This window comes from Cardiocondyla obscurior, linkage group LG02, assembly GCF_019399895.1.
Source record: "Cardiocondyla obscurior isolate alpha-2009 linkage group LG02, Cobs3.1, whole genome shotgun sequence".
Classification (NCBI taxonomy): Eukaryota; Metazoa; Arthropoda; class Insecta; order Hymenoptera; family Formicidae; genus Cardiocondyla; species Cardiocondyla obscurior.
In genome coordinates, this window is record NC_091865.1 from 7,902,538 (window position 1) to 7,923,637 (window position 21,100).

Consider the following 21,100-nt stretch of genomic DNA (forward strand, 5'->3'; position numbering starts at 1 on the left):
CAAAAAGCAACAAATTAAAAAAAATTACGTAGGACGTTCATATATTATATTAAATATCTAACGCAAATGCTAAATGTATCTATTACTTTCTTAGTGGCTATCGCTACAATGATCTCCTGCTAACGTGCTCTATTCTATTTCCTGATACAGGAGAAGTCGATTATTAACTGCGGTGCAAGAGTTTTTAATTTGCCGCGGGCTTAATGTATAACACTTGGTTATTGCGCTATCAAGAATCTTATTTCGTGCTACCGTTGAAGATAAAGGAATCCTCACGGTGAGGTAACGTTTCCTTAATTTTTATAATAGAACCGCAAGTGGAACGCGCGAGATGAGCGCACGGTTACATGCGAACGTTGTAAAGTAGTGTTCATTACCAGAGTACCAAACTGTTAATAATTGCACGATCGCGATGGAAGTGCTAATTAACGAAGCCACAATTAGAGAGCACGGTAAGTCTCGGAACATTTATCTGACGTGCCACGAAACGTTTTTCGAATTCAAGCCTTGCATACGCGAGCGCGTTAAAAGCTGCCTCGCAGCATTTTCTGAGATTTGTGCAAATATTGATAACACATCAATTATGTAGCTACAATTATAATTTAATTACCTACAAATAATATATATACATATATATAACCAAAATAAGAAAGATGAAATAAAAAAGCTAATAGATAAGCCTTATGGTTACATATACGCGTTGAGTACTTTAAATAGATATACTTTAATTATATTAATTTTGACTTTCTTGATTTTTTTAAATAAAAAACACAGATGCACATGTCGATGTTTAAATACACTAAGAAACCTAATGATAAATCTGAATCTCACCTAAATGTCTCACTTTAGACACGTGAATCGATGTGCAAGATTTCCCAAGTATCTATTACAACATTCTTGGCACTCGCGGGCTTCTTAATCTCGCATCATTAATCAGTCTGTCCTAAGTATGAAATATAGCTGCATAGTCGTTGATACAGATATAAAAATAAAAATACTTAAGTTTGAAATCTAAAATTTAATTTTGCACCAATACTGTCATAATTATAGAGGAGCAAAATTAGCCTTTTGTGTTCAATGCGATATAAATTATTAGGTCGATAAATCGTTTTTCTTAAAAATTTTGTTCTTTTTTTCCAAAAAAAGAAAAGAAAACCTGATTAATGCACACAACGTTATGAAATTCAATATCAAATATTCGTTCTATCGATCCGAAAAATACACGTCTTAGACCGTTTTAGATATATCGGTACGTGACATTTCCAAGGTATCCATTTCAACATTCTTGGCGCTCAGTTCGGTCTCGCACATTATTAATTAACTTCCCTTAACTATGAAATATCGTAGTCATTAAAAGACTGGTCTCTGCGGGGAGTATAATCGAGTTTTCACTGTCATTCGCATATGTTGCGCTAGCGCAACGCTACCGTGCAGATAGTTCCTTCGCACTTTGTACGAAAGTTTTCGCGGTGGTGCGAGACGTCGGGCGTGGAACTGCTGATCCTGCCCGGCTCTTCTTCCGGCGCGCCGCAAAACTCGTCGTAAATCCACGAAAAGCGGGTCTCGCGGATTATGCGCGACGTATGTATAACGTTACAATATCTCAAAGACGATTAATAACCGGATTCGCGCGCGGACGGGATTTCTCGCACCGAGAGATCGGCGAAAATAACGCGCGTGATGCCACTCAAGGTTTATTGTTCGCGCTGAGTCGCCAGTTATGTGTCGTATCGATGCCAAGAGATTGCATTCTCTCTTAATACGAGAAGTCACGGTAATTTGCGTGCGTAAGACGATCGCTGTCAATATACATCACTCCTACATCCTCGTCGGTGGCACATTGTACGGACACTTCCGCGCTTACGACATTTGCAGCTTCTGTCGCGATCCAATTTTGAATTCTTCAATAATGTAACATGCCTCTAAGGCAATTGTAATGATAATGTCAATTTTTTTTTCATCCGATCACGTCGTATAATAATCTCCTGTTACACACGCGAAATAAAAAATTTACAATATACACCTTATACGAAAGAAATAAATATATGAAATGCATCGATAGAGTAAACAGATATATAAAATTGTATGCAAATTACTGTTTACTGTTGTATCATATATAAAACATATTAAATATTGCGTCCAAAATTCTGTTCGGATCATAATAGAAAGTGAATAGCGTATATCAATTGAATAAAAACAATTGGATGCATCGGCCAATTTCCGAGATATATGCAGATAACATATTTCATTTTTTTTTATATAGTTTTATCAAGTTTACTTGAATAGAAACTTTTAACGAAGGTAATTAAATTTGTTAATTTAAAAATGTATTAAATAAATTAATATTTGTAGTAGAACAAAAAAAAAATTTTTTTACATTTATAGGAAAATTTAGAAAATCAACGAAATTTCATTTAAACCACAGTAGAGTAATAGATTTGCATAATCGATCCGTACACAGAATTTCAAATTTTCTTAATTTATATTTTATACTACTGCCATTCTCTCGTATCTTTATTAATATATTAAATCATTGAATGTAATTAACGCGCACTTACATACACAAATAATTGATAAGATACAGCCAATTCGTTACAGCGCCTTTCAGGATTGCATAAACGCAATTTATGAGTTCATCAAGTATCCTTTCTCTTCTATTAGACCGTAAGCCAATCAGAAAATTACTGTATTACATTTCATCGCGTAAAATCATTATTTAAAGTGCCCCAGGACCGTTACGTAAAGAAGAGGTGCTCTTCAGACATCTCAACGTATACTTTGCTCACGGCGCTCGCGATACCTACGAAAATGTAATTCCCGGCATACCCGCGCGACTAATCCTAATCCCTTTGAGCGAGCTGTTCACAACGATTTCATGAATATACAAAACAAGGCTTGAAGCAAGATAGTAAAAGAGAGAAAAAAAAAGCCGCGTAGCGCCGCACCGCCTTTTTCGCCGTCGAATAACGACACGCCCGAGAGGACTTCCCGGATTTAACTTTCGAGGGAGATTTCCAAATGGAGCGAGAACAATTTCGCCGTTTTTCCACCTGTCCTTTCTTCCCTGGTAACAAATAACCGCGGTTTCTCTCTCTTTCCACTTTCGGCTGCTGTCGATTTGAATCGATTGAATTTCAGAACGAACGCACGTAAAACGTAGGTATTCTACTTTTGCAAACGTAATTTTGAATAAATTTTGGCCAGATCTATCGTTAGTTAAACCGCACGGATACGTGTCAAAGAAAAAAAAAAAAACGTTTACGTAAAAACTACAATTAAATAAATTTATTTGTGTTGACTTAAATCTTGATATTTCCCTTTTTCGTGAAAATAGTTTTAATTTTTTTTTTTTTTTTTTAATTTGCTATCGGCTCGGTTTATAAAGTTTTACCTATTTTTTAACTTGCGTTTTGAACAGTCCATATATAAACGCAAAAACTAAAAATAACGAGTTTTCATATACACATGCCGAATTACGAGATGTGTACATACAGCATCGAATTCCATGGCTATCGATTTTTCGTCTCCGCTGGTGTCGGAGCTCGAAATGCAAGCTCGTAATTGGCACCGACATAATTAACCCCCTAGACAAACTAAACTAGGATCCCGAGTCAGGCAAATATGACGTTACAGAGGAGCACCGTCTCTCCCGTGGAGGATGGTCGGCGTAGACGAGTATGATTCATAGGGGGAATATTCCCCTTGTGAATACAGTTCGAACGCTTCAGTCATAATGTTGCGTTTCGCATGATACCACGAGAACCGCATTTGGTAGTTGAGTTTATTGGACGACGAGCTAAACGTGGCCGCGAAGAGTCAGATGAGAAAAACGATGGTAATTGATGTGATAACGGAGACAGAAAGAATTTATGCAAATCCGAAAGAAATATGAATAAATATACGGATGTGAAATCAATTTGAGAATACCAGTCTGTTTTTACATTTCGCTGTTTTTGCTATACGAATATTTAACGATTCAAATTTCTACAAATTTAATGAAAAATGATATTTTTAATATCATTCGAGAACATTTAAATTCTAAAAGTTGGAAAAAAAATTCTAACGATAGGTTTTTATAAATATAAGTATTAAAAAAAAATTATAATTTAAGCATTTCACGTTTTTCAATTTCGCAAGCTCTTGGATCTCTTCAAACTCTGTTTCCGCTTTTGTTTTATCATTACATTCTTTGATAGAATATTAATGTTACCAAAACTTTAGGTCCTTCAGTATCACACCGTTCACATTCGCGAACGCGATGCCCTTCTGCATCGTCGTCGGAATATTTGACTTCTCAAATCTTGAATTCTCCCTTTGATCTCAACATCACGAATGCACATCTATATATGTATATATATATATATACTATATATATACATATAAAATAAAGCGAATAGAGAGAGGAAATTCTGAGAGATTCACCTCGTATGCTCTGAAAAGCAGATAGAGCTCCCTCGGCTTGGTGTCCATCGGCAAGCCGCTCACGAACAAGGTGCGCACCTGAAACAGGAGAGAAAGAGAACGATAATTGAGTTAATTAACCTAATTGGGTGATGTGGAGGGAAAGAACGGCAGTCGAGAAATACAGAGACAGAGATAAGGCCAGACAAACAGAGGCAAACAAAGAGAGGGATAGAGGGAGAGAGAGAGAAAGAGAAGACGAGCAAGGAGAGGTATATTCAAACTGAGAGACAGGGAAACCGACTTTCTCGTTTTGACTCTTGCCCTCGTCCTGCCAGATAAGTCGATATCTAATTGCAGAATCAATATGAGATGCTCCGAGACAGGAGGAAGTCGGCCCCCTCGTTCGTCATCCTTTTTAATTTCACGATTAATTCGGTAATTCACGGAGTCAATCCCAATTAATTGTGGTCCAACCCCTAAAGATGTTTGAGAGTGATTAAAAAAGATATTCCTTCCCTCCTCGTGATATCGATCATCTTCACGGGCCTCCCTTTTTGTTAAGGTTGGTGTGGGTGAATTAATGCGATATTGTTTCGCTTTCAGCGAAGAATGCAAATCGGCTTTTCGTATTGATTGCCGTACATCGGAGGAATAACGCGGCAAGAAAGACGACTAATACTGATTCGTTGCAGCTTTCACTAGCGAACGTTTGTTAAACACATTTAGCACACAGATAATTGACGATTACGTGTGGGGACACGGGGGATTTAATAAGAATTTATTTATTAGCATTAAAAATTCGTATTTATTAATAGAAATATTTTACGTCAAGCGGTACTAAAATAATTGTAAAAGATACGTAATATCGGGAAGGCAGTAGGAATTAACGTACGTACGGAAAATGTTTTTTGTTGGTCAATTTTCTTAACTATTCACAAATTAATAGCCAGTCCGCCGTGATTTCTTGCCGCCTAAACTTTAACAATATTGATAAAAACCCAAGTTTTTTACGGCTAACCGTATGCAAACACTAAAGCGCTAAAGCGAAACAACGTAGCCCGCAATCGTGTCGCAGAGCTGGCCGTACGTCTGCTAATGGATGAGACTAAGAGAGTAACCGGCAAAGTTTCGTCGGCCAAGTTACATGAGCGTCTTATACCGACTGGGCCTTAAGTAATTGCTGCGGCTATGTGCACACACATATACACACACTCGCACGTTTGGTGCATCGCGAGGCGTAGATGCGCAGGTAAGTGCGACACCGATGCTGTCTCATGCTCGGGCCCGCGCCGCTAACTTATAATGATCTCTACTGCGAGGCATCAAATTGCCACAATGAGGTTGCAGCAATTAATAAAGTTAAGAAACATCGCGGCGGCTGTAAAAGTATGACGCACGCGCACGAATCTAATTACAGGAGCCTTTCTCTCTTGCTCCGCTGATCGCGTAATTAATTTTTATAAAAGCACCTTTTGTTTCATCAACCGTCAAACACCTCGGTAAGAAACACTTCGAGCTCGAGCGAGATCACGATTGAATAAGAATGAAATTAATATGAATTATTGAGAAGAAGGTTCTTTAATTAATACGAGATACGAAAAACAATAGTCTGTAAAAGTGAACAATAAAAATCTTTGTAAGTTTTAAAGGTGTTTCTTCGTGCGTGATATCATTTAGATATGAGATCTTGCTAGAAAGAAAAAAGCAAAGAAATTACTGCACGTTTGAAAAACAATTAACAATTTTCTTTAAATTGTTTAGAATTATACGGAACGTTGATAGCCATCGGGACTTTAGTATATTTGCACGTTGATATCGAGCCTAGTAAACCACGTCGATCGAGGAGGAAGGAACGCAAATTATCCTTCTCGGCAATTATCCGATTAGATCGTAGAATAGATCTCCGCCTACTTGTGCGAAGCTGAAGGCGATTCAGGGAAAAAGGCAACTCTTACATCGTGTACTAAAATTCCCCGGAAGGATATAATTGTTCAACGACTTGTAAGAATTTGATTTTTAATTTTCAGATCTGATCAGATTATCGCTTGTAATTTTTTTTTTTTTTTTGAAGGAAGACTAAGAAACGTAAAAATTCTTATTCAAGTACCTAAATCCTTCTGTATCAAGGATTTACACATAAATCTGCACATTCGGCGAATTTACCCTACAAAGAATTTAAAATTATTCCTAGTATTTCAATTTACAAACAAGTTAATCAGCATAATCCTATCCTTGATACAACGTAATGCGATTATTTTAAATACAAAGCACACTTTTCATTCCCTCACCGTCGACGCCATCTTTTCAGCAGAAAATTGAAACAACTTACGTAATTATGCATTTCTTCTCTTTAACAACGCAGCGAAATCGCGTTATCGTTCTGCTTACGAATATTATTCGCCCGTTACGCCAATTAAACACAGCACGCATCAGATCTTTATCCGGAAGATTATAAGTTTCCTACTTTACTTCCTCCTCTTTACCTTTTTTTCTTTCCGCGTTGTAAATTTCGACCGCGTATTTATAATCTTAGACGAGCTTCGTCGAGGCGTTGCCTCTAAATGACAATAATTGATCATGGACGAGCGAGCCCGCTCCCAGCTTGCAACTGACCGTGTCGCTAGTTCTCATTGTTTCATCTTCAAAACTATGCCGCGTCACCACTTACACATCCGCTGGCCACGCTCCTCGTCCCATATTTGCGTTCCCCTTTTTGCAGCCCCTGTCATTTAGACATAATTTTGTATACCGATGTGCTAGTGTCATAAATATACATAATACATATAATAAAAGATGGTCTTGCTCCTCGGTTAATTTGCGAATCTTTTTTTTTCCAAGTGTAAATAATACAATTAAATCGTTGACCATGGTTCTTTCTTGATAAGATTTAGCAAATGCCATCGTCTTAACAACGCGTTTAATTTCAATTTTTATATAAATATATATATAATTAAAATACAATTATAATAAAATAATATTGTAACCTTATAAGAGATTACATTTGAGAAATGACATTTATGATCCATTTATATGCCCGAAAGCTAATCAATAAAATTGTTTAATAATTCATGGCTTGGAAACCATTTGGATGTAAATTAATTCCCGATGTGACAAAAATAATTTCAATACGAAAATATTAATCGCATACTTGGCTTGTTCCGATTGACAGAAGGAAGGTAGCGATTCGTTATCGTCCCCTCGTTAATTTCCGGCAGGAAGCGCGGAGGGTAGAAAACCAGTGCAAACATGCAAGAAAAATATCTACAATCCCAATTCGACTTCAGCATTATTGTTGCTTTTATGAATTTTATCGTTATAAATTTTTAATTAATTCTTAACTTAAAAAGAAGAAAAAAAAGAATAAAAGAAAGAGACTTTAGAAGCTAACCTTTATATATGTATATTAAAAATTTTGATTATGCTATTATTATTTTTTTTCTATTTTTTTATTTCCATTGTTTTCTTTTCCAAACTGATGCGGCACCGAAATCCAAGATTCCCCATTTTAATTCTACTGGGGATGCAGACGGAAAAATCGATTCGGTGAAGCAAACCGAGAATATTCACGGTACATATATATATTATTATCCACTGTAACAACGCAGGTGGGAGACCGCTATCTCACTCAAAGTTCATTGTTTCGTAGTAACGTGTTGGCAGCGTCGGTCAAATGCAATGGCTACCGCGGATTCGATTAATCTTGAATCAGAATTTACAGGTAATTCAAGAGCACGCCGAGAGGAACAATTTGTAAAATATACGCCTCGCCGGATTCCAAATGGAAGCGCGCGGTTACAAACGTATCTCTTTACAAGCGGTCGGGGGCAAAGCCGTGTGAGATTTATTCAATCCAATGAAGCCTTCGTCCGAACACGTACGCGTATCACCGCTATCGCGATCGCGTGTTGCTGTATTAATGCAGCTGGTGCACATTCGAATGCGAACATAAACACTCATGAATGCAGGAGGAGCGGTAATAAAAGAGTATGTAGGAAATAGTGATAAAATAAAGGACAGCGCAATTTTCTCTCCGGCGCAAATTATTTTATTCTTTTATAACGCGAACGTGTCATGTTGTGCATACAGACAATTGGCTAGTAAAAATATTCAATGCACCGCTGGCAGCGGTCGGAATACAAGAATACTAAATCAAATTAACGTTGGCGAATAGAGAACGTTTTTCGACTCCACGCATCATTCAAAAGTGAATATTTTTTCAAATAATAGACAACAGGGAAAAAAAGAAAAAAAAAGTGTATATGCTCTAAAAAGTGTAAATTAGCATTTTTATTAATACTTTCGCATGATTATTATTAATATTAGCGTACGTTAATTAAAATTAATATAAAGTAATTTAAATGCGGTGAGGAATACATCTTCTACTTCGTTCGCTTCACCGTTTTGTAAAAGAAATTAACGAGAGAGACTCAGCGAGACTTTACCGTATACTGAATTGAGACGTACGTGTGCCGCACGACGTGACGCAGTACAGGAATGCCGTATTTAGAGCGCATCTGAGTGCAATTTCACGTCTCGATCGGCAAGCCGGCTATGGTGACACCAGAACGTGAGAGAATAAAGTTTGCCGGCCGATTTTTCCGGTTACGCGCGCGCGGATTTCCGCGACGTGTTTCTCAGGATCTGTCGCACGACAATTGAGCGGTTCTGCACCGCGCACAACGGCGTATTTCTTTAATTTCTAACGGTTAACTAAGGCAACCGCAGTTGGAAGCGTCGTTGATTTCAGCCGACAGGCGGGACAAAAAGTCACGATCGCGATTAAAGTAGCTCGATCCGATTTCCAATGAGCGAGAAATCAATCTAGATTGTGGAACGCTTTATTAAAAGATGTTTCCCGCTTTTTAAAGGCCCTCGTCCTAAATCTTGCAAAGCCACTTGGAAAAATTTTTCTCTTTTTGGTTGTCTCCTCGCGACACTTTGAACGATTTTCTCCGCTTCGAATTTTTCACCGCGTGATGTTTACAAAGTTATATTTTTAAACGAGAAGGGGAGGAGGGTTGCACGCTGTTGAAATGCAAAAATAAAGAAAATATTTTCACGGAATCTCGTTTAAGTGACGTATAGTACGCGCGGGAAGGATTGTGTGAGTATTTGAAACGGCGTCGTCCGCATCGACGACGAATCAAAAATCAACACGGCAAAGTCGTAACTCTCGGCAATTAAATTCTCGTGATCGCGATTACACAAACATTCGTGAATATTCACGTGACGCGGCGTCAGTTGGCGGATTCACACTTTTCGATCTAATCTCCTTGTAATTACAGCGGGTGGAATTTTTGAGCGCTGATCCGAGTAAGGCGCGCCAAGGAGCAAGGAGCGTACTTCCGTTAACGCGGGACGAAATAAAATACCGGAGCTGGGGTTCGATGGGCACGAGCTTGTTTTCAACGTGTCGGTTCTCTACAGATGCACCCACACATAGGCTCGCACACGACAAACATAATTCGCATCATCTCCTTACGAGCATATCAGATTTTACAGTGACCGCGCGTCGTGCAGAACGCTCGCGTCTCGTAAATTCTCTGACATTCTTTTATTTATGTTCAAATACCGTAAATTTTAAGAGAAATATTAAAGTGCCAAATTTGTAAGCTACAGTTTTCGAAAGTTCTTTTTTTATAACATTAATAATCAAGTACAAATTTCAATACGTCAGATAGGTTAACATTATTTTATTATTAAGAAAAAAAAAAAACATGGAATTTATGACGTCCAATTAATAATATTTAACGGCTCTTTAATATTTTTATATTCAAAAATTAAACAGTTTTAAAACCGTAAATCTAGAAGCGTATTATAATTATTAATTAATTTTTGAAATATATAAAGATATTTGAAAAAAAATGACCAATCGATACCGGTTTCCTCTGTGACAGAAAGAAAAATGCACTGGATCAAGACGCTGGAAGCGTCTCACCGCCATTTTTCTTCACCTATCTTTATTCTTGCCAGAATTTTGGTGGTGTGAGGTATAATTAATAATAGATCAACCAGAAGGCGAACTATATCTTCGGGAGCCTTTAAATATAGTCTCGCACAGGAGTGCAACGCCGGCTGCAGCGATGCAACTCTGTTAAGTAATACCGACGATAGTAATAGTAATCGTTTCGTATGATATGTCACAGAGCCACCAGATGTTTCTTTAACGATCTCGCGAAAAATATCTCGCAAAATATACATTTGCGAAGCTGCTCAGTTTTAAAAATTGTTTTTTTTTTTTAAACGGTACTTATTTTTATGATATTTTTATATAAAATCGATCTATCAAGATAATTAACAAGAAACACTAAAGAAATCAATATTTAAAAAGTAAAGTTTAAACGGAATAATTAAGTTTCCATTCTTCGTTCTTATTTAAAAATTTTTCAAATTATTAGATACTTCTGTACATGCAAAAAAATCTATTAAATACAATGAAAACCTCACACCCTATTTTATGCGCTTGACACATTTAAACGCGAAGCTTATCATTGCTGATAAAAATATCAGAGAAAATCGATAACCGCGCGCAGGACGACTGTGAAGTATCGCTGTTACGCAAATCGCATAATGCCGGTTGTTAAATTACCTACGACGATACCACTGCGAGGATAATAAAGCAGGTTATTAATTATCCTTCTTTATGTGAGGCCATACGACCATTATCCCGCCCAAGGAAAAACTTGAAATGGTATATGCGGTGAAACATAATTGATAATAAGATCGCCAGGCAACGTGCTATTTTTACGTTCGCTCGGATACATTATCGTTAGGTTTTCGTCACCGATATCGAACGCGCCGTACGGAAGGAAAAAACCCGCCAACGTTCGCTTCTTCGTAAGCGAAAGGGTCTCGCGCTCGTAACATCCTCACGGATTTGAGTGCCACGGGGAGCGTACTAGAGTCGTCCGTAACAAAGGAGCGGAATTAATCGCGAAAATCTCGGACACGCACGTGGTGAATCTTTCGTCGCGGTAAGTTACGTGCCAACCCGTTGCTGTGCTAAATCACAGTTTCGGTAAGCCGCAAGATCGCACTTGCGTGCGCCGTGCGGAATATCATTTTGTAAAACGTCCCCCTCGCCTGTCGGAAGTGACCTCTTCTTAACGAAGATTATTTAACGAGGTAAACATCTCTGTGAAACTAAAAGCGTGACAATTTTATGTCACATTATTCGACCGGATGTTCGAGATTATTTTACTCGTGGGTTGGGCAACGTCGTGGCAAACAATTTAATGCAGATAAATTTATATCATCATATTTTCCAGATTTATTAATACCATGAGCATTTTTAATTTTTATTCGTAATAAATTTAGAAATTATTAATACTGCTTGATTAAGATGAATAATATCTCTTTTAATTATACATGTATTGAAATTATGGTACCTTGCGAGATTTTGTAATGAATTTACTTTTAATATTTATTCAAATGAGTATCACGTCTGGATATAATTTATTTCAATCGCTTTCCACCAACAACTGCCATAAGTATCTTCTCTTAAGTTCTCTCTACTTGGTTTTACACACAAAGACGCTTCCTTACATTGCAAATGAACTGCACATCCGATCGTATGTTCATGCTTCTGTTCTTGCTCCTGTTATTACGAGCTTATGCTTCCAGGATATACCGGTAACGTGTTGTTAATTTTTTTTTCACCTGTAACTCCCTTTCTCTATTCGCAATTATGTATCTTACGCACTCTATTTTTTCTCCGCACTTAAATTCTAATTTAATCATCAGATTAATAATTATTATTTCTCAGTCCTACAATTTTTTCTTGCGTTAAAAGAAAAACTCGCTTTACAATTGTAAATTTTTTATTGCTTTGACTATACATCTAATATATATATGTATATATAAAAGTGCTCGATCCAAGGCACCGCGTATACTCGAGCGATTTGAATTGCCGGTAGTTGCGAATAGCGGAAGCAACGGGGCTGCATTAATATATCCCGCAATAGCAGCGTGGAAAGTAAGAGTAGTGATCAGCAGCCAGTGCTATGGACGCCATAGTCCAGCGAAATGAATGTGAGGATCGCGCACATGGCGCACGTTACAATTGGTTTGACCTCGCACGCTTTCATTATTGATGTCGTAGCGCGTTGTTCTTTTGCTGCACTGTGACAGGAGACGCTATATCGCGCGGCAGCCGCCGTGAAAACAATTCTCGTACCTTTTGTGAAACGTTTCCCCCGCGATTTCTACGAAATGCAGGAAATTGCGGCAAAGTGGTGGACGGTCGCATGAACGTTTCTCAACCTGCAAAATGCAGATGGCCCGCCGCTTTTTATACGACCGTGAAGTAACTGAAGCTAGTACAAAAGCCACTATAAAACACCAAATCGCCACCAGACATTTACGAGTATTCTATACAGAATACGGTTTATACAATTTTTAAAACCTACATCTCTTCGTCGCCAAACCGTTCGACAATTTATTTTATAATTTTCACAACTAAAATTACTACGTACAAAAAAAGGGGGCGAGAAAAGCGCGTAAAGTTTTACGCGATTTTTTTTTTCATTAATTCTTCGAACTTAATATATCAATTTCACGTGTTCGACTAACTCTCTTTAAAACAATTAAATATTGCAGCTAAATTATAAAATAAAAATAAGTATTATCGCAAAATTTAATAATCGAACAAATTGTATTTAGATTAAACATTAAAATATTGATTACAATGATAATATTTCTATTGTCTGGTATATAAACGTAACTATATCTTCTTTCAACAAATATTGATTTTCATCGATATCTTTTTTCGAATAATGATAGACATTAATCTTGCATTTAGTACGTCAAGTTAATGGATGCGCGAAGTGTTAATATGGATGATCGATTTAATGCAGATAAATTGTTTACAAATATGTTTAAAGTTCATCAATCTTTGTTTTCTAATTTTATAATATCTTATACATTTTTATTACAATGTTTCAATTAGTTTTGCAATTTTCAGGAAAATTATGGAACAAAAAAAATCTATTTTAACGATAAACGCTTAAAAATAATAAATTAGAATTTATTTAATAAGAGTAACGTTTCATGTCAGATGAGAATAGATAACACGGTTTCATTCTAATTTAAAATCAAACGAGTCTTTCATATTTAATTACGTGGCCTACTTTTAAAAATATTTTATATTAAATATAAAAATAATATTTTAAAACAGAAATATCGATAAATTATTTTATATCGAATCTTTTCAATAATGTCCGCGCGCAAGTTTGATCAGGTCGATTTCAAATATCGTTAACTTTATTCTCGAAAGAAAGCATTTTATTGAATTTACACGTGTTCGCGACGAAACGCATGCGTCCGTCGTAATAGTACTGTTCATTATTAATGACACGGCCTACCGACTGAAAGAAAGTACTCCCACCGTTGAGTCAAGAGAGAAAAGTTCGTGGCGAACGTTTCGCTGATGTAAGAAATTCTAAAGGAAGGCGAGCGTAGAAGAGTATACACCTCAGACTTGGCCCGAAGCCACTATGAGTATATAGTCGAAGGTAAGAAGAAAACAGAATAAGAAAGAGAGAGAAAGAAGAAGGGGAATAGAGAGAAAAAGAGAGAGGAAGAGATAGAAGAAAGAGGAGACGGAAGAAAAATGTGTTAAAGGAAAAAGAAAGTTGTGGAAGGAAAGAGAAATAAATAAAATGTAGCGAAAAGAGATAGAAAGAAAGAAAACACGAAAGAAAAAGATAAAGTGATAAAGAAAAGTCAGAAAAGAGAAAAAGAATGTTAATGAAAAGGAAAAACTTAGGGAGAAGAAACGAGTGTATAACGTGGGACGTTAAAGAAATGGAGAGAGTGAGCGGGGACAAAAGTGACCAGAAGAAAGCAGGATAAACTGTGACGTTAAAAAAAAAAGGAAAGAGATGGAAAGTATGTATTAAGTAGCTGAACGAAAAGGATAAAGAAGAGCCGGATAAAGAGGACGCTGTGGACAGAATGATAGACAATATAAGCAGATGAAGAGAGGAGAATTGAAAGGAAGAGAAAAAGGCTTAAGTGGAAAAGGGTAGCGCTGCGGAAAGGAGTGCAATGGAGTGAAAGAAAGGAGGGAAGGGAAGAATCCCTATATTCTGTCAGGAGGAATGGAAGGGTCGCTCGGAAAGATGAAAGAGTTGCAAAGGAAGCAGGAATAGAAGGACAGGTTCAAGAGAAATAGAAAATAATTGAACTTACAAACACACCTACAAAGTGAGAAAAAGAGACTAAAAAGAAAAGAAAAAAAAAGAAAGAAATGTACAGAGTGTCTGTAGACGTATATAATAAATTAATATTTGCAAATTATTATTTATTTTAAAATTTATTCTCATTCAAGATTAAATTCTTTACAGGATTTGTAGATTTAAATACTTTTAAGCGAAGAGCGTAATTAAAAAAAAAAAATTAATTTACGTGATAAATAGAGAACTGTACGATCGCCTAGCATTAAAAAATTTTTTAATATCCCGTACGTCACTTTGGATAAGAATTCCCGTTGCAATTTTAAATAAAAAAAAAAAAAGGCGCAAGTGTTCTTTGTGAGAAATTGATTCAGACACCCTGTATATACACACGCGAGTGGCGAGGGGGCGAGCCGGGAGGGTGAGAGAGGCCGAGGGGCAAAAGTGAGGTCGAGCTGGCGACGCCGTGTCTGTCTCGACAACTCAGAAACGAGGGAAGCCGGCGCAACGGGCCGATCACTTATTCATGTGCTCCGAAATGATTCCAGCCTTGTAACCTGGCCACTACGGTGTTAGTGCGAGTCGCAGTTACATACGGCTCTGAATTAAAACGTCAGTCTGCCATCCTTGAGGCGCACCGCGATGCGACGCGCCGCCTTTCACCGACCGAGATTCTCGCGACCGATATTACATGAACCGAGGCCCACAAGTGAGACGCAGGTATTTCCCGGCGGCGCTTCCGGACGTACAAATTCTCGACTACGTGCAATTGCAAATCGGTCGAAGACCCCGGCATGAAATATCAGTATATTTCTATACACCAAGATTTCACAAAAGCAAGACAAACGTGGCTAATCTCGTCGCGAATTTCAAACGTACGTCTTTAGCAGATCCAACTTAATTGCAGAATTGAGAGCAGGTCCGAATCACACATTTAAAAAGCATTGTAGAAATTAGACCTCGCTTTAGTACGTTTAAGCAAATATACAAGAAAAAGTTTATTTTATTGGTGCAACTTTTGATATGCTTGCACGTGATACGGAGATTATTGTACTAAGATATAAGAAAAAAAAAAAGTATAAACTAAAACTTGGAAACATGTTGTAATTCGTAGATATTTCATATTATTTTATATTTCTGTATTCACTTAGCCACGACGCAGAATGAGAGTTCATACTTTAAGTGTCACGTTTGAGAAAGTGTTTCTCGACGTTATGGCACGTGCACGAAACTGCGGCAATTTTTTTTTTTCTTTTTCTTTCATTAATTCATAGTGCATCGTTCGTCGAAGAAACCTCCGACAAAGCAGAAACGCGAGTTAATTAAGGGCAAATCGTAAAGACAAGCGCAAGAGAAGTGTTTACATTCTTAGAACTTAATTCATGAACCGCCCAAATGCATATTTTCCGCAAAGATGAATCGCTATCAGCTGCTTAGCTCCATTAGCATTGCGACAAAGTTCCGCGAGACCTGATTTCGTATTCATACTTCGTGGCTAAAACGGCCAATGTTTATAGTTCTGCTTTTTAAAGATGTGCAGAAAGTATTCTATTATAAACGAATTAATTTTATTGGCAGATCACGTACGTAACGAATTCGGATTTCATGAATTTTAGTCTTCTACTATTTTTTTTTCTTTCTTTCTTTTTTTTTTTTTTTTTTTTTTGTAACGACCACATGGTTCATATATCTGGCGTAATATTTCTCAGAACATTGTTCCGCGTAACCTCGTCCCGTGGGAGTTTCTCTGGGAATTTAGCGAGAGTTATACTTGAACACGGGCGTGCCGGTATCCGAGCAGTTGTTAACAATCCGCGCTCATACACGCGCCCATATCACTGACACATACTCGCACTGGTGGCTCACTCATGCGCTTTTAATCCGGAGCGCGGGTATCGCACATTTTAATTCAGAACCTCGCCATTTATGACGTTACCGCAATACGTTACTCCACCACAGATACGCGCGGCCCCGTGTATTTTCAGGAGGACTTTTCGTCCCTGCGCGGATCTCATTCAAGACCGGCGTCAATTCATCTTGAATCGTTTAATTTACACACGCTTAAAGGCTCTTAACCTGCCCAAACGAGGTTTTAATATACAGCCGGCCGGGAGTTTAAGAGATTTATGGCCAACAGGCTGCCCTCTCAAATCATAAAATAACAATGTGCTGAAAAGGCACTTTCCTCGTGCGATTAAAGGCGTGAATAATTATTTAAAGAAAATTCACGCGCATTGTATCGTATTCTTGACAACAGGGTGTTGTGATTAATCATTCTTCTCATGCAACAGAGTTATAACGTTGTAATGGAGAAAATATATATTGCATATTTTATGAAGCGAGCAAAATTATAGGATTCAAAAACAATGGGACAAGTTAGGGTGCATAAGATTTGAATACCCAGTTTATAAACCAATTTTTTTAGCATAATTGTAAATAGATTTTCGTTTAATTTTATTACGTTTCACTCAAGTTCTAAATATGAGTAACTTCATATAAATTTTAACGCAATACGATTTACAACTCCGGTTTGACGTCTGCGGTTAAGAGTATGCTCGTCGATTTTATGCGAGGCCTTCACGATGATGTCTCTGAATGCATGCTCGGTTAGTACAGACTGTAAATGCCGACGAAGAGTGTGAGAGACTCTGAATGGCGTAATTGTTCGTAGACACAAATATCTGATTAGATATTATATTAGCGAGCGAATAAACTCGCTTAACCCGTTGCGCGAATTACAGAATTCATAGCGGCATTATTGTACGACGTAACCTCGGCATCAAGCATAATTACCGACGCAATGGGTGATTAATCATCTACTAGCCTGCTATCGGGGACGCTATTGCGGAAGTTATTGGCTCGGTCTTGTCGGATTCTCATTTCCTCGCGCGGATTTCCGATACTTATTAATCCTCCTTGTCGTCAATCGCCTGGATCGTTTCTTCGAGAAGAAATAGCGCGGAATTAAAAAAAAAAAATTAATATATCACAAATTTTACATCCGATTTGATTACATCGTGGTCCCCCTTATATTTACGGACATCAAACAAAACGGAAAGAAGATATCCTGAATTTTTTAGTAGGTATTAAATAATTCCAAAATATAATTACGTTCTCGCTCTGTTTGTTTTCTCAGTTAGGTATATACAGCCGTTATAATTTTGCCAACTAATTCACGCTAATGTTAAAATTAATATACACTACTTTATTAAATTTATCCTTATGAAACGTCCCGGCAGGGGAGAAAAGTTACGCTGGCCGCCATAGAAAAAACCGCAAGCGCCTCCCAGTATTTTTAAAGCAACCCCTACGTATACGTGACGGAATAAAATTTAAATATCCTGGAAAAGCCCGCGTGTTCGCGCGTGTTTGCTCGCGCGCTGTTTCGTGCAAATTCTACCAATTTAGTGACGCACGGTACGCCGCGCGATGGCGAGGCAATTTTATCAACGAATTTTAACGTCGCCGTGCTGTAAATTCTCGCCAAGTATCGATATATCGAGATCGGGGATTTCTCGCCGCTGCGGCTCACCCTCGAGTTACAAAATACCGTTAGACCGTTTATTGATTTCCAAGCAAACAGCTATACGTGAAAGCTGCATGTCTCACGTTTGAAGGAAATCTTCTCGGTTGCATAGAACGCTTGCGAGTGGTTGAATTTTCTTATCGAAAAGCGCAATTTGAGTATCACGTTTATCCACAAGTGCAATCCGACGTGAGCCAGCGATGCGTTCTTACGATTGACGGATGTGAAATATTGGTATAAATCTTTTAAATAAACCCCGCTATTAAAATAAAGCTACTCGCGACACGTGCTATTGATCAGCTGATGACTTACGGTGCGATTTTGTATTATCGTACGTCTGCCGTAAAATCCGACGTTGTCGTCAGCGTTGCGAGACGCACGTCATTCCCGCGCCAATTCTAGTAAGCTAGCGTAAAAATGCGCGTAACAACGACCGTTAAAGTCGACGTACTGCAGCGAGGCGGATAAATTAAAGGACTGTAACGACATCTCCGCGTTAGTGCTTGTTTGTAACAATCTGCCGAGAAGTACAAAGCGTATACGTTTCGACGTACACGTGGCTTAACGTGTCGCGCATAACCGCATGTGACAAGAATATTCTACTAAGTTGGAAGTTTAATTACATACGCATATTCATACAGTGTTGATACAACGTGACATAAGATTGGTCCTCGTGGTAAAGTTAAATGATAAATGAGAAATATTCTCCCGACATAAACCGAAATTTATTTTGTAGAGTTTACGTAAGTTTTCTCTTCTTCTTCTTTTTTTTTTTTTTCAATTATCCTTTAACCGTATTATACATATATATTTATTATTATTCAAAAAAATTTATTTCATTTACTTTAATTTTTCCTCTCCTTTCTCGTATATTTTAGTAATGCACGCAATTATTGGAGACATCATGAATCAAAGTGAATCCCGTAAATCACGCCTACGCAAATGAGGACACACAACAGCTGCGAGAAATAGTAACTTAGCTTCCCTGCAACAAGTCCCATTGCAATTCATACTCGTACTCGCGTACAGAATTACGTTTAGCTTCCGACAACATTTAATTTGCATTTTTTGCAAGGAATTATTCACTTTGTAATTCACTATCGACAGAAATTAAGATACAATTAAGTTAATTATTAGTTACCGAACGTAACATCGTAGTTATTAACAATTAGGTAAAAACTAATTTAAAAGCAATTAAATTATATAATTACTTCAGTATATGCGCAAAAAAAAAAGAAAAAGAAAAAGAACATATTCCGAGCGTTAAATAAGTCGTATAAAATTTTCTTGTAACTAAATAGTTATGCAAAAATCAAATTAGGCTTTTCTACTTGTTTGTATATTATAGGAACATAAGATACTTGACAGATAAAATACTACTGGGAATAAGCGGTATCACGAAATGAGACCCTATAGGTCGACAGCGGCACGATAATTAATCGGGCTGCCGCGACAAGCTTTTCGTCTCTGATTCTCTCATTGTTCCATTCCACACTGCGTCCTCCTCGAGGGCTGCCTGGATTATAATAGGGATTTTAATTGCACAAAGGGAATCGTTAGGATAAATCCGGTTTCCGGAAAAACGACGTGCCCCAGAAAGATCAACGATGTTTTAACTGCCGGGTTTCCGACAGTGGTGCAATTAAACGACAAATTCGTCGGATCGAGTCTCGGGAAGTCTGCTATTTTCTTCTTCTTTTTTTTTTTTTTATAAAAGAAAAGGCATATTTATGAGACATGTCGTAAAATAAAATTGTTCGTAAAGATAAGATTGTTTGAAGACAGATGCTTCCGCATCGCATGCGGAAGCAGATCAAAGTGCCTATATAGTATAATGCTACAAGTTCATACGAGAAAATTTTTTTCACAAGAGATTGCTTGCTTAGATTAATTTTTAAATAACTATCTAAGATTCCTCAAAATTTTGTATTTGTATATTTCAAGTAACTGTGAGTAAGTTTCAATTTATATTCGTGAAAAGTGGCCCGAATCTGTCAAACTCTAACCCGGTTTAAGCACTTTCGTTTGCGGATGAAAATCGACCGAGATCTATTGACGACCATTGACAAGTGCGACTGTTATATCAGAACGTGCTCACCCCCCTCAGCAATGACGCACGACCTGTAAATGTCACGGGTAATGGTGGGACATAGAAAGGAAAAAGATTCTCGTGATATTTGCGGTGTATTTGGTGCGAGCGCAAATTTCATGAAAATCTACGGAGCCAAAACGCGTTTTTAATCAATCTTTTAACGTCGTGCAACAACATTACGGGAAAATCGCTCAGCTTGTGCGGTTAATTCTTAATTGAAAAGGTCCAGATTTCGTTACGCCATTGCCTGTGGTAGCTTGCGGCAATTAAATTTTTGCATTGACCTAATGAAACGCCATATAAAGTTAATTCGCTTTCTGTAATAATTAATTTTTTATAAACTGAAAAAGGGACACGTGCGTCACAATAAATTTAGCCGACCCTCGAAAATTGCTCCAATCTGTAGAATATAATGAAACCTTATTATACAGTTGTTGCACGTTATTCGAAAATAATTTCAGCTCAATTTCTCTTTTCCGCAAATGTGTAAGATGCTACTACCAACGTATCAATTGCACCGTAAATGTAACAACAGGTTAGCGAAATTACGCGGTTCTGTAAAAAGAAAAAAAAAAGAAAGAAAAAAAAAGAAAGAAAATACTGTGGAGGATACTATGAGTATAATCTATTTAAACGAATATTAGAGTTTTACAAGCACTTATCGTGCGTTTCACCGCAAAAGTCGGAAAATGGAAGGGTAATTACGAAAGTTAACTTCACCAACTGAAAGTCGGGGATCGCTTCTAGTTTGCTGCTAATTTATTTGCCGGAATCCGCTCTCGTTTCTCTTCCTATTTTCTCTTTTACGAAATTAGACGCGTGTTACGCGCGAGTCTGATTCAAACCGTTATAAAGCCGACGCAGTGCCATTGCAGAACGGCGTTATCGTTCTCGAACATAAAA

General features: G+C 37.5%; 1 protein-coding gene across 3 annotated transcripts in view; it reads right to left on the bottom strand.

Annotated features, from left to right (window-relative positions):
- Nucleotides 1–21,100, bottom strand: part of LOC139109421 (protein couch potato) — a 77,248-nt gene that overhangs the window by 40,661 nt on the left and 15,487 nt on the right. For all 3 annotated transcript variants that reach the window (XM_070668479.1, XM_070668470.1, XM_070668485.1), the window contains exon 2: nucleotides 4,423–4,500. In XM_070668479.1, the coding sequence (XP_070524580.1) occupies nucleotides 4,423–4,500 (78 nt within the window). The remainder of the gene's footprint in view (nucleotides 1–4,422; nucleotides 4,501–21,100) is intronic.